The sequence below is a fragment of the Plodia interpunctella genome, chromosome 3, assembly GCF_027563975.2.
Source record: "Plodia interpunctella isolate USDA-ARS_2022_Savannah chromosome 3, ilPloInte3.2, whole genome shotgun sequence".
Lineage (NCBI taxonomy): Eukaryota > Metazoa > Arthropoda > Insecta > Lepidoptera > Pyralidae > Plodia > Plodia interpunctella.
In genome coordinates, this window is record NC_071296.1 from 10,556,179 (window position 1) to 10,571,579 (window position 15,401).

General features: G+C 39.0%; 1 protein-coding gene across 13 annotated transcripts in view; it reads left to right on the plus strand.

The window, feature by feature from the left end:
• Exn (Ephexin) overlaps window positions 1–15,401 on the plus strand; it is a 105,202-nt gene that overhangs the window by 87,215 nt on the left and 2,586 nt on the right. For all 13 annotated transcript variants that reach the window (XM_053769888.2, XM_053769891.1, XM_053769890.1 and 10 more), the window contains 8 exons: window positions 2,997–3,141; window positions 7,777–7,960; window positions 8,450–8,632; window positions 10,413–10,617; window positions 12,199–12,367; window positions 12,972–13,111; window positions 13,816–13,965; window positions 14,768–14,951. In XM_053769888.2, the coding sequence (XP_053625863.1) occupies window positions 2,997–3,141; window positions 7,777–7,960; window positions 8,450–8,632; window positions 10,413–10,617; window positions 12,199–12,367; window positions 12,972–13,111; window positions 13,816–13,965; window positions 14,768–14,951 (1,360 nt within the window). The remainder of the gene's footprint in view (window positions 1–2,996; window positions 3,142–7,776; window positions 7,961–8,449; window positions 8,633–10,412; window positions 10,618–12,198; window positions 12,368–12,971; window positions 13,112–13,815; window positions 13,966–14,767; window positions 14,952–15,401) is intronic.

Below are 15,401 nucleotides of genomic sequence, written 5' to 3' on the forward strand. Positions count from 1 at the left end.
TTCTAGTATAATTTATTTCCAATGAGAGCCACATTCAAGTACTTAGGTTTGGAGAAAATCATTTTTATAACAATTGCGATGCAAGACTTTTTGCATATTTGCTTACCAGTTCTCATCGCACGGTAAGCTCCCGTCTCAGTCTCTGTTAGTCAGCCGAGACTCGCTCCGGGTGACTCACATCACAAAGCCAGTTTCCCGTAGAACCGTTACGAAGATGCAAGTTGTAAACGCAAGCGGAAATATTGCGAACGAAAGCATTGCTTTTTTTCTCGTATGATTTTTTTAATTGCCATCTAAAATATTACCTAAATAAAAAAATATTTACTAAGTTAGTGATACAGTGCAAACATTTTTATGTTTGTACCAGTTGACTCAGATATTTGTCTACGGTTCTGGATGTGATGTACTCGTTCCTGTGTTTGTGTTGTTACAAGCTAAAGCTTAGTTGGCCGTTGAGTGTTGTTCATTTTACTTCTACTCAATAATATCTTGTGATGACCCAAACGATGCGCGCGCGCAACAGTTCACTTAAAACTTGCCCCACACAGGTTTATCAACATAACTTGGCACTTCGTTTCGGTATGTTATGAATGTTAGTCGTGTAGCGTGGACACAGGCCGGTTGAATTTCAAACTGAATTGCATGTTCTTATTTTAAAGTTTAATTTCTTAATGTAGTTGTAAAAGTATCGCTTAATTTATACGTTGCGTGTTTTTTCTGCTAAAATTGTGGTTATTAATGGTGCCAAGATTGAATTTAATAACGTGTGGTCACAGAGACTGATTGTGAGTAATCATTATTATCTATGCGATGATTAAACTTGATGTTTTGTTGTTACATATCCAGCTATGGATGATTTAAGTTGAAGTGACTTGTGATTGTATAAACTAAATTATTAAAATTTTATTAAGTGCTTTAAGTATTCGTATTGAGCCTCTTTCGGTTTCAAGTGCGCCTGTTACATCGCATTTATTATCAAAATTACGCACTTCTTTATTTATTACAAGACTCTGAACATATTTCTTTCGTTTATCTATTTATTTTTAATCAGATATTAAATGATTTTAAATAATTTAAAAAATATTTCAATTGGTTTTAATTTCAAACGTTTTAAATATTTAGGTATAGTAGAATTATTTCATCAACAATTATCACATTCTAATTCTCGTTACTGTGTACAATATACGGTGATGAAACAATATACAAGAAATATTCGTATTGTTCTTTATTATTCAATCTATAGGTCACACATGAGAAATTTGTGCCTTAACAATGGTGTTTCCATATACCAAAACGTTTTGTTAGCGGTTATTGCGTAATATTCCTAAAATATTAGATAACACGCCCGTCTATGATTGAATGGTCCCAGCTTCGATTTGTACTCGAGGCATATAAGATTGTATACCAATCTGATTCATATACCAACACTTGATACTGTTGAGGAATCTGGTAGACTATTTACTAATGTTGCATGCGTCTACTGCCACTAGATGGCGGTGTTCGTGAAAGTCATGTCAGATGCCTTTATGCGACTTGAATAAGTCTGACTCCGGTTTTATCAATATCACACTTGATAAGAAAGGCTGCCTCGGTGCCTCACAGCGTTCCGACCGATGCGGTCGTGCTGTCATTACAATTTTTTAAATTTTAACAAAGACAAAAATTAAATTGTACTTTCTCTGACTTTATAATAATTAATCTGCACTGTGGTTATGTCAATTTACTAAAATTTAATGAATGGTTGATTTTGGTAATGATTCCATCCTCAAGAAAATTAACGGATCATAATGACAGCGCGGCCGCAGCAGTCGAAAGTGGTTTAAAAGTCTAAGCATACGTTGACATTGACGACCTCGGTGGCGCAGTGGTAAAGTGTTTGCCTCTGAACCGAGAGGTCCCGAGTTCGATCCCCGGCCGGGTCATGATGGAAAATGATCTTTTTCTGATTGGCCCAAGTCTTGGATGTTTTTGTTATAAAATATAGTATCGTTGAGTTAGTATCCCATAACACAAGTCTCGAACTTACTTTGGGGCTAGCTCAATCTGTGTGATTTGTCCTGATATATTTATTTATTATTCATTGTCCTGGAGATCCTGGATTCGAATCCTAGTGGAATCAATAGTTTAGACCTGAAGCTTCCAGCAGGATTCGAATACTAAAGTGACGTTATGTAGCCCATACTTTACGAGGCCATTCAGTAACAAGTAAATTATTTTTGCAATATGTGCCCGCGGACTTTATGGCAAGGTCGCAAGTGCTGAATTGCAATGAATGAGGCTTGTCAATCTGTCCGTACCTTGTGCCAGTCAGTATCGACAATCTCACTCAATGTACATTGTGTAATCGTCTATTTAGCAATCGGATAAATCGACTCGATTTGGACCTTGGATCAGTTTAGTTTATTGATATATATCAGCAGCTCTTCCATGCAGTCACGACTATATTGACTATTGCCTAACTATGCTGTATCCTAACTAATATTATAAAAGCGAAAGTAAGTTTGTTTGTTACCTCTATACGCTTTACCTGCTTAAACAATCTTCGTAGGGTGGAGAAGGACATAGAGTTGGTACCTTGCATCCCGGTTGCAAAATAAACTTTCCCTTGGGAATCACGCGGACGAAGCCGCGGGTAGAAGCCTACCCGCGGCTTCGTCCGCGTGATTTCTAGCTTTAGTCTAACATATTTTAGCCACGAAAACTTATTTTGTTGATTTAAGGCTTATTTATTTACTAGATGTGCTATTAAACTAGGTTTTTCCCGCGGCTTAACCCGCGTCGAAAATCAACCCCCTTTATGGTCATTCGGGGGTTGATTTTTGAAAAATAAAGTTAGTACATGAATACCAAATTTCATCAAAATCGGTCTAGTGGTTTAGACTTTCGCATTTATAAATATTAATATGGATATGTACGGATACTGTTTTTTATTGTTTATGTTGTTACATGTATTGATACAGATTAATTTATGTTAATTGATTTATCTTCGTGTACAGGTACGCAGAGGCGGGCGTCCCCCCCGCGGGTCACGTGTCCTCGTCATCAGGCGCGTCCTCCGGCTCGCACCCCGCGTCGCCTCTCCCGCGCTCGCTGTTTACGCACGAGCCTCTCTATCAGTTCTACAACGCCGCTAAAGTCGAGGTTCGTCTAACCATGATTGTACAGTACATGCTTACGTATTATAAAACAAAGACCACGCTGCCGCATGTTCTGTTCGCGATAAACTAAAAATCTGATACATGGATTTTCATTCGGTTTTCACCAATAGATAGACAATAAGAACTGTGAAGTTTGTTGACGTGTTTTTTCTTACGAGTCTTGTAAGAAAAATGAACAGACGACTTCCTGTTGATATTTACCGCGAACAGATGACAGCGGTGAATAAAAATGTAAAATATGAATTATAGCGGACTGTAGATTTAGGCTGGTAAAAATAAAAATCCAGGAGCTACGGAGAAACGTGACCGTTTATTAGAGGGAGAACGAACAAGAGACAAAAAATTCGATACAGACAATGTTGCCGTAAGCAAAAAATTAAATATAAAAAAAACAAACTTAAAAAAACAACTTTTTAATGTTGGTGTTCCAACAAGCGGTCTATATATAGTTTTATATTATACTAGCGGCCCGTTCCGGCTTCGCTCTAGTAAAAACAATAAATTATACACCTAATTCTTCCTCAGGAACCATACTATCTATCGGTGAAAACCGTATGAAAATACGTGCGTTTTTGAGTTTATCGCGAACAGACAGACAGACAGACGCGGCAGAGAACTTGTTTTATAACACTTATGTAAGGATAGGGATCTAATGCACAGCCTTTGGTCGAAAATTGTGCTGATAGGTATATGTCCTGTTGACTGTACCTAGATTGTAGTATGTCTGCGATTCAATGACGTGTCGAGGAAAATGATCAGTTATTTCCCTACTTTAATGACATTTTACGACGAAATATTAAGTCACTAGTTCGTCTTCACGATTGACGCTCAAGAAGAAATATTATTATTACACACGCGCACACGTTTTATCATTCACCAATTGAAATAATGTATAAAAATGACTATTTTATTAATGTAATGTATGAAAATTGCTATAATTATATGCCTAATGCGGATCAAAGTATAATATTTTTGAAATTATATATACGTACTATCATTATGTCAAAAGAAGTGGAATTAACGGTACTTTGGTGGAGATATCTCAAAAGACAGACATATCGTGACTGGCAGTTTAATAAGACGATATAACGATAATCTCAATAGTATGCCATAAATATGGACAAGCTCTAGAGCCTTAATCATCCTTTACGTTTTCTAAAGTGCTTCGAACATAAATTGAATTCGTTAAAATCTTTTTAAATCAGTTAAACTTTTTGGTTAGCGCAAATTCTGAAGCCGAATAGACCAATAACTAAAAGTTTATTTGTTAGACAAATTAAAAAAACCTCGACTTGCAATATTCATTTCGCTACAACTTTTTGAACGGCTGAACCGATTTTGATCAAACATATCTAAGAACCACCGCATAACAATTAGCTATCAAATAAAAAAAAACCGTTTACCCGTTGATGAGCTACGGTGCCACGTACACAGAAACACAACATACAACAGACACACATAGCGGTCAAACTTACGACACCCCTCTTTTTGCGTCGGGGTTTAAAAAGTAGGAAAGCGGAGCTCCAACGCTCAACGACTGTTTAAGAAACCGAGAAAACGCTCAGACGAGAGAGACTGAATCCCGTAGATAGAGTAAAATATATACAATCTCATGTCTCATGTCATGTCTTCCATTTCACTTACACAAGAAAAAGAAACGAGTTGAAACGGGACAGTGCGCTAATATATTTTGTCCCTTATCGTATGCCGGATGTTATAAGGTCTAGCCCAAAGCCTAGTACTGAACAAACAGACAGACAAAAAATAATTGCTAGTTCCATAAAGACTCCACATAATTATTTTTCTTTAATATCTTCTATGCACAGACATAGCCAGCTTAGAGTTTTATTATTTACTACATGGTGCTCGGGGCTTCGCTCCCGTGGGAATTTTGAGATAAATTGTAGCCTATAGCAACCTTGGCTAATGTACCTTTCTAATGGTGAAAAAATTTTTGAAATTGGTTCAGTAGTTTCGGAGATTACCCGCCTCAAACATACAAACTCACAAACGCGCTACCTCTTTATAATAATAGTATAGATGTATAGATATCTCATATGATTGCTTGTCTGAAGTTTCACTTCAGATCTATAATAATCTTGTGTCAATAGGTATTGACACACGATGACACACATTCTATACTACCCATGTCCGGAGAGAACATTGATAGTAGCTCTAAATGGATGCCCTTCCCAGTGGCGTAGCTACCGGTGGGCAAGACGTGGCGGTGTCCCGGGGCCCCAAGCTCAGGGGGGCTCTGACTTACAAACTATAACTTGAACTAGTGAAAATATCTCCCAGTATTACTACATTTATATTTTGACTTTTATTGACTAGATGTTTCCCGGGGCTTCGCTCCCGTGGGAATATTGACGTAAAATATTGCCTATAGCAATCTTGAATAAAGTACCTGTCTAATGGTGAAAGAATTTTTGAAATCGGTTTAGTAGTTTCGTTGATTATCCGCCTCAAACATACAAACTCACAAAGGCTTACCTCTTTATAATAATAGTATATATATCTAGATTAAGACGAATCTGGAGTACGTCGAGTACAGAACAAACGACTTAAATATAGATGGGATCCTTAGGTTATTTTTTGTCCCAGAGCCTTCGCATACCTACCTACTGGCCCTTCTATATAATTTACAATTATATTTACCACGCTCAGTGAATTTCTCTTTTATAGCATTTTCGCACCCAATGGCGCTGGTATGAATGCCAAAAGTCAGTCGGTCGAGAGAAAGCCTTGCTTTTCATGTCCCCGGCGGATATAATATTAAACTGTTAATATCGAGTTCAATAGTCGTCTGCTTCTTTCGGCGTGAAAACCCATATAGTGTCCAATAATATGAGCGCAGTTTCTGTTTTGTTGAAATGATGAAATTGTCATAGTTTCAAATGTCACAAAATAGAATAGCACCATTCTATCCTCATATGGATCTCGTGCGAGGCTTGTAAGGGATAAAAAAAGCTTTGGCTACAACAGCACTCCCCAGAGTTAACATCATGCGGACGGTCGTAAAATTACAGCAGTGAAATTGAAAGAAAAAAGAATTTTTAATTTGTAGCTTTTTGAGATTACTATGTAATTTAAAATCTGACGTGAAAATAATTACGCGCCATCCTGATACATATTATAAAGTCTTCTGCCGCGTCTGTCTGTCTGTTCGCGATAAACTCAAAAACTTCATCAATCGATAGTTGGTTCCTGGGGAAGGTTTAGGTGTTTATACAATTTATTATGTTTTTACCCGAGCGAAACCGGGACGAGCCGCTAGTTAAAACAAATTCTAAACAGTCTCATAGTAGCTACATATTTCATCCACCGAATAAATAATAAAATCGGCCTACATTCATTGCAAATTCGCCACTATCGCCACAGCATTAAAGATCAATGTTTATTTTGACACGATTAGAAATTCATGTAGAACTTTAAATACCTGACAAACCTAACAGATTCCGTCTTAATTGACACCTGACCTTCGCTCGGAATGCGATGTTCATCTTATGCCAGGTGTGATGAAGAATTTATCAATTAAACGTACATTGCTGGTTTTTCTTTGCGTTGTTACGAAGCTCGCGTACATAATACACAATGTTCATTGATTCGTGTCGAAATTAGCTTATAGAGTATTTATCTGACATTAAAATAATTATTGGCGCCGTTTTTGTGCAATACATGTCATTAGTAAGTAACTTTAAGTTAATTAGTAATTGATACGATCTGTTTATTTGGGCCAAGTGCCTACATGTTTTTGTTGTGATACTTGGTTGATCTTGATCTAGATTTGTGTGAGAAAATGTATACGTGCCAATCAGTCTTCATAGTCGTATTCCTCATGGCGGTCCTCTGAGGGTCGTGGTCATTATGTGGAATTAAACACATAACAACTTTCTTGGTATTAGTAATGGAGTGGTTTGCCATTGCCTTCTCCATTTCACACACAAGTTAATAACCAACCGATGGGCAGGTTTCCTAACGATGTTTTCCTTCAACGGAAGCAAGTGGTGGCCGATGAAAACTACTATACATGAGTCAGATTGGTTTACAAACTCATGTGGCACGAGTAGGATTCGAACCTGGCACCTCTTGATCCACTGTCGGGCGTCTTAACCATTACGCCACCACCGCTTCGATACTCGTGATAAAATCATATCCAACTAAGATTTTGAGCCATTAAAATCGTATCAGAATTTCGTGGAAAATTTAATATTAATGTTCTAAATTTATACGTCATTATCCATATTAATATTATAAAGAGGAAAGATTTGTATTTTTGTTTGTAATGAATAAACTCAAAAACTACTAGGCCGATTTTGATTGCATTTGGCACAGATATAGGCGAAACCTTCAATAGTGACATAGGCTTCTTTTTATTATGGTTTTGCCCGAGCGAAGCCGGGGCGAGCAGCTAGTAATAGATATTCATATTATTTATTCGCAAGTGTTATAAGTATTGAATGAATGATTTAGAATAGTGTTTACAATAGTGCTTGTAACTTAGTAATTTTTTACAGGTATTTCGAAATCGCCCTTAACAAATTATTCATACGTAATAAATTATTTTTTTACTCTCAGTAATCCTCTGCAACATGTAATTTTTTTTAAATTCCAGTCCGTGTGCCGGGAGCTGGGCGATTCGGACTCGGACGCGTACGAAGCGTCGGGCTCGGGCGGGGGTTCCGTGGAAGGGGCGCCGCCGAGCGCGCGCCCGTCCGCCATGGCGCTGGTGGCGCCGCGCGGCCCTGCGCGGACACTGTGGTGCGAAGTGCCTGAGGTCGTCAACTCCGCTGTCTTGAGTAAGTATTTTTATAAGTGAATACTTCCTTAGCGGCGTTGTACAATTTTGTGATGGGTAAAAAATGTTAAACTCGCGTCAGGACACGAGACCTAATATTCAAGTTTTCACTTCTGCCAGCACTCCCGGAATGCAACCCGTTTTTTTTTTTGTCAATAACAACCCTGAAAAAAAGCTTTTCTGTTGCAATCAACGAGTGACAAAAAATATTATGTCTTTGCTGTAAACTGTTGACGATTTCCCTCGTTTATAGCCGATCCTGGATAGACCATAAAGTCATGCTTATCATATTGCATATGCGTATTGGTATGAAAATTGAAACGACATAGGAAACTGTAGGCCAAGTGGAAGTAGGTGAAATTAGACTTGCAAGATTTGGTTACAGACACAGAGACAAACACATAGGTGGAGACAGGTGGAACGAAATAAAAGTTAGTAAAAAAAAAAAAGCTTGCAAGAAACAAAGTACTTAACGTTATTCACTATCCAGGCTCCCTCGCCCCGGCCCAGAAGCGGCTCCAGGAGGCCAAGTTCGAGCTGCTGACGTCAGAGGCGTCATACCTCAACTCGCTCAACGTGCTCGAGACTCAGTTCGTGTCGCACCCCGCCTTCCGCGACCCGCACGTCTTGACCAATGATGATTTCCATATGCTCTTCGCTACCATACTGCCGGGTAACTATTTATTTGTTTTATTTAAACATCCAACAGCGTTAGTGTGCTGTTGGATGTTTAAATAAAACAAATTTCAATTTATTATTTGCGGTGCGGAAGCGATGCCTCGAAAGGTCCCAGGTTCGAATCCTACTCGGGCCACATTAGTTTGTATACCAATCTGACTCATGTATAGTAGTTTTCATAGACCACCACTTGCTTCCGGTGAAGGAAAACATCGTGAGGGAACCTGCACACTGGTTGATTATTAACTTGTTGTGTGAAATGGAGAAGGCAATGGCAAACCACTCCATTACTAATGCCAAGAGAGTTGTTGTGTGTGTTTAATTCCACGTAATGATCACGACCTACGACGATCACGACACGAATACGACTATGGAGAAGAGAGGCTTAGCGAAAAATATCTTGACAAATCGTACTAATATTATTAATACGAAGGTTTGTGAAGATGTGTCAAGTGTTTGTTACTCTTTCACGCAAAATCTACTGGTTTGATTGTTATGAAATTTGATACACGGGTAGAATATAACCTTGAATAACACATAGGGTACATTTTATCTCGAAATTCCCACGGGAGCGGAGCACAGCGGCGCGTGATTTTATTTTAAAATCTTTATCTAGTGTGAAAGATTTTTGTAAGACTCTCAAGCATTATGGGAACAACACATCAACTTACTCAAATTAATTGCAAACTCGCTACTATTACCACGCCATAGAGGTTCATGCAGGATAACATGATGTGCTGTTGATTGTACGATTAGGATGGGGCGTTTATGGCAAGGTGTTCGAAACATCTCAAAAGTTTCTATCACACAATAAAAACGAATCAATTACAAACTCGTAATGTACACTTAGCGCCTACTCCCGACCATCGATAAATCCTCAAGGCCGAATTATCATAGTTAGTGTGCAATCAACATCACCGCTTCCGCTACCTACATACGTAGTTACTGTTATTACAGGTTCTGCTGTTTATTACTGGGTATATTACGACCTACTGCGATCATTTCGTGAAACGTTGTTGATATAAACAAAATTTCAGCTCAATCAAATTCAAATTCAAAAATCTTTATTCAATATAGGATGATATACATCACTTATTGACGTCAAAAAAATTACTTAAAGCGCGCCTTTTCACCGCGGCCATTCAAGAACGTCAATTAACAAATGTAGGTCTTATACATATAGATATTAAAAATTAAGAGGACGAATTCACATCATTATTAGAAAATGTCAAAATTTAAATAAATAAATGAAAAATTGAAAATATTTTCAATAACATTATTGAAAATTGACAAAAAAAATTTATATAATATATATAAAACTAAATATACAAAACGTACGCAATCATGTCTTAAATCAATTACATATTTTATGAGGATACTGCACCAGGCTTGGGCCAAACATTATTGTCGTTCACATAATCATCAGACTTGTAATATGCCTTTTCACAAAGTACTTCTGTTATATAATTCCTAAATTTTTAATCCGGCATATTAAGAATCCATTTAGGCAATTTATTATAAAAGCGAATACAGTTCCCAACAAAAGACGTTCTAACTTTGGCCAACCGAAGCCCGGGGACAAACAATTTATCTTTATTACGTAAGGCTCAGTGTACCTAATTACTTCTTTTTTGAATAAGTTTAAAATTTTCCGGGCATACATAATGTTGTCATATTTGTAACGGTTGAAGATATCAGCTTCTAATTCGAGTTGCAAGTTATAAGAATCCATCCGAACATACATATAAAGTCTTGTGAAAATATGTTTGTTTCAGTGCGCAAATGCTCGCAACTCCTCATGAACGAGCTGGAGAAGTGCTGGCAGGAGAACATCCTGCTGACCGGCATCTGCGAGATCGTGAGGACGCACGCGGACCAGCACTTCCACGTCTACGTGAAGTACTGCGAGAACCAGGCGCTCATGGTCCGCGCGCTGCAGCGGCTGAGGGACAAGCCCGCCTTCGCCGCTGCACTCAGGAGGTAATTGTGATTTTTTTGAATTCCTACAGACAAGTTTTCGTTACCATACTATCGGGTCACTATTTATTTGTTTTATTTAAGCTCCCAACCGCATTTTAGCGCCTCCATCACATTTCTATAACACAACAATACAAGCCCGCCTTCGCTGCTGCACTCAGTTCCTATTGACAAGGAATCTTTGAAAATAATAATGAGATTTAAAAAATCTGGAATCCAGCGGGGATTGAACCCGTGCCCCTGTCTATCCGGGGACAGAGCGCGGGATCCAGATTTTTTCCGGATTCCAGAAAAAATCTGGATCAGGATTTTTTCATCTCTTTATTATTTTCAAAAATAAGTTAAAAAGCATGTGTGACATGTAAACAAATCCATTAAGTTACGCACAGGCTGTCTGTCCGTCCATCCGAGGTCTAGCTCAAAAACTATTAGTACTAGAATTATGTAATTTGGTATGGGTATGCACATTAATCACGCCGACAAAGTGGTCAAATAAAATCTTGAACAAACCTAATTTTTAGGGTATGTAATTTTTTTTTCATCCTTCCTATAGTGTTGTTGGATAGGCCTTTCATCAAATATTAGAGGTGTGGGAAGAGCTTTTTTGGATTTCGTAAACCGTTCGTATAATATAGTGCCAATTTTCGTGAAGAGTCCAGTGTCCGCGCCTCTGCCAGTGAATCGGTTGTTGTTAGGAATTTAAACGTTACGACATTAGTACAGTAGTACCACATTTATAAGTTACCTCGGCATTGTTCGACGGCGCAGAATAGTACAACCGACCGCCGACTCTGGCCGAATGAAAACATTAGTGAAATAACGAACTTATTGCTACTACATAAGATTTTAAATCCAAAAACAACAGGAGTCGTGCTATCTCGCTCATAATAGTTTTACAATATTCGCGTCGGGGCGTGGCGCTCCTGCGAACTCCAGACATGGCGCGTTCGCATTAGCCAATAGCGAACGGTTTTGTTCGCGCGTCCAAATGGCGCAGATATTTTCGCGCCATGCAAAAAAAATATTTCTGCGCAGGTACATCGGTGAAACTTATAAAAGTGGTAGTACTTGTACTCTTTTATAAAGAAATTTAAAAAAAAAAAAGAAAACTATCACACCTAAGTTGGCTTGACAAGTTCACCAGTAATTGTCGACCAACTGTATTCTACTATAAAACTTGTAACAACCGGTGACATAATACGAAACTCGGGTCAGTGAATCCGACTGGCACTGGTTTAGTTGTTAGCTACGGAACCCTACACTATACGTGGTCGTGCTCCGTTGTGACGAAGCAACGACAGAGTGCGACTGAGCAATTAGTATTATTTCCTTCTATACTATTATTATAAAGAGGTAAGCGTTTGTTAGTTTGTATGTTTGAGGCGGGTAATCTACGAAACTACCGAACCGATTTCAAAAATTGTTTCACCATTAGAGAGGTACATTATCCAAGATTGCTATAGGGTATATTTTATCTCAAAATTCCCACGGGAGCGAAGGCCCTGGCAACATCTAGTGTAACATAAGTTTATAATTAGTATTCAAGAAGCAAATAAATAATGAGGCTGTTCTGTTCCAATCCAGAGTGGAATCTCACCCGGCGTGCCAGTCGCTGTCGCTGCACTCGTTCCTGATGCTGCCCATGCAGCGCGTCACCAGACTGCCGCTGTTGATGGACGCGGTGCTGAAGAACCTCAGCAGAGAAGACGAGGAACACCAGAGCTGCAGGGACGCGCTCAACACTCTCAACAGCGTGAGTAGATGTATTAATGTTAATCGTAGCGAAATTCGTCACCTTTCTTCAATTAGCCCCAAGGTTTTAAGCAAATTTCAGTCGCAAAAGATCGATCGATGCGCTCGCCCGAGAATTTTTTGGTTTTTTTTTTGTAAATGCCGATAAATCTGGATCTTTAGAAAAATTGAAGAAGATTAATAAAGTGAACTTAGATTGATCTGATTTTGTTAAACTAACATTTTTAACTTAGTAAAAGTTTATCTTCATTTGCATAGATTGGAAATAAGTAAAATATTCATTTTAATTAAATGCTCCTTGGAAGTATAATTTTTGTCAATTTAATACATCTCAAATGTTGTTTAAATAAATATTTGCATCGTTAATGCCGGCCATACAGAATCGGCAAACAGTTCGCCGATCTTTGGCGGTTTCGACATACATTGTTGGTTATTCCTTTAAAAAAACCTCACTAACGTTTTATGGAAACTACATTAAAACTAAAAAAAGGAAAATTACGTTTAGACAAAAGTCGTAGAACAAAAGGTGTTAGTCTCTATGTACCTTATGCGCCTTTGCAAGTTCATGCGTTGGATACCAGTGACCCTGTATATTTCCGTATCAGTTCGTGTCTGCGTGCAACGAAGGCGCGCGCAACACGGAGCGCGTGGAGGAGATGTTCCGCGTGTCGCGCGCCATCGAGTTCCCCGCGCACGTGCGCAATGCGCCGCTGCTCGGGCCCGCCTGCTCCAGGAGGGACAAGAAGTAAGCGAATCTAACCAAAAATAGGGTTGCACTCCGGGAATGCCGGCAGAAGTGAAAACTTGAATATTAACGTTGTGCATTTGTGACGTCTTACGAATTTTCGATCAGGCTCACGTGTCCTGACGCGAGTTTAACATTTTTCACCCATCACAAAAAGTGCACAACGCCGCTAAAGAAGTTTTCACTTCAATAAATAATACTGGTCGTGATTTGCTGTATGTATAGTTGATGATTTATCAGTACCTGAAATGGAGAAGGTAATGGTAAACATGTCCAATTTTACATATTATAAATCAAAGTCCTCTGTCGCGTCTGTCCGTTCGCGATAAACTCAAAAACCACTTTCATGCGGTTATCACCAATAGATAATATAATTCCTGGGAAAAGCGGCGACGACGAAGTTGGGACGGGCCGCTAGTCAATAATAAATAAAATAATATTACACATACATTATAAACATTACTCTCCACAAAGCACAGAGTAGATTGTGGTAATTATGCCTAAATCAAGGTAGACAACCGGTATTGTGAAAGAGCTGTGTCTGAGATAGGTTTAAAATAACTCACCACAGACTTCACTTAACATAATTCAAATTTTACGACTACTTTCTTGGTATTATTATAGGCATCACAGGCGACAGAAAAATGTAATTAAACTGGTTCCATTTCATATCATCCAACAGAAATAAATAATATTATTTGCAGGCCAGTCCGATGGTTGGTGCGTTCGGGAGAAATGACGCAGCTGGTGTGGAAGACGGACGAAATGAAGCTGACCTTCGGCAAGAAGTTCCACAAGACTCCGCTCTACCTGTTCCTCTTCAACGACCTGCTCGTTATCACCAAGAAAAAGAGGTAAGTAATCAATATTTTTTATAACTAGCGGCCCAACTGATGGGAAGTTAGATGGGCAGTCCATGACACACTCACTCGCAAATCACGAGGGGCAGAGCCGCGTACCCCACTCGTCTGCCTCAGCCCCGCGTATCACGTTTTAATAGATTATTCTCTAGATATCTAAATCTCATCATCCATATCATACCACGCTACCATACCACGCTCTAGCGTGTAGCGTATACTTACCTATTCATTTTACTGCTTCTGTAAAAAATATTATATACATATATAGTACAGTATACTTAAAAAACTAGATAAAACTTTAATATATACATACATTATGAAATATATTTAGTAGTACCTTAGCATAAGTGTAAATTTATATAAAACTTAAAATTAATTAGTTATAATATTGTATTAAGAAAACTTACTTACCTTGTTATCTTTCTGGAGCGTCCATTGTGTGCGCGGGAGCCGATCACGAACGCCCTAGTCAGCCCGAGCAACAGCGCATCACGGGGCGCCCGTATGCAAATGAACTAAACTATGACATGTAGGATAAATATCCTACATGTCTCCCGTCTCCCGCGGACACTGGACATTGATTGTTATTAGTGGTGATATATATATACGAAAGATCATTATCTGTACTTACGTGTAGTTGGTGAGGAATAAAGAAGACATACGTGAATATCAGATTGATGTTGGTATTATTTCGATCCATATAGATAATACCACAAGCGTATGAGCCCAAAAACGCACTCTCACAACATGCAAATTTGATCTGCCCTCAAACGTGAACACGATTCTGTTGTTCTAGCGAGGACAGCTACATAGCTGTGGACCACTGCCCGAGGTCGCTGCTGGAGGTGTGCAGCGCGGAGGGCGCGGGTGTGGGCGGGGGCGGGGGCGGGGGCGGGGGCGCCGGCGGGGGCGCGGGGGGCGCGCGCCACGCGCTGCTGCTCACGCTGCTCGAGAACCACGAGGGACGCACCTTGGAGATGGTGATTATTACCTGACATTACTGTTTCTCATTTGAACTGTTAGATTGCTGCCCGTGTGCTGGAGATAATAAGGAATCCCTAACGCTATGTGAAGGTTCAGTTTTGGAATGTATGAATTTATAATGTATAAAAATATAATCATCATTTTAGTTTATATCAACCCTCTGCTGGGTATAGGCCTCGATTGTTTCGCGCCACTTCCTGAAAAGGTAAATCGGCGTATGCGTGAAATTTTTAAATAAGAAAACTTCTCATTTCTTCTCTTTTAAATAAGAAAACTTCAAAAATTTCTCATGCAAACTTCATCCTCTATTATAGTTAATTGGGGGTCGGTTTTCGGTTCTATGTTCGAACGTTCGCCTTTAACTACATGCATACCAAATTTCGTGAAAATCAGCTCAACGGTTTAGCCGTGAAAGCGGAACAGACAGAACAGACTTTCGCATTTAT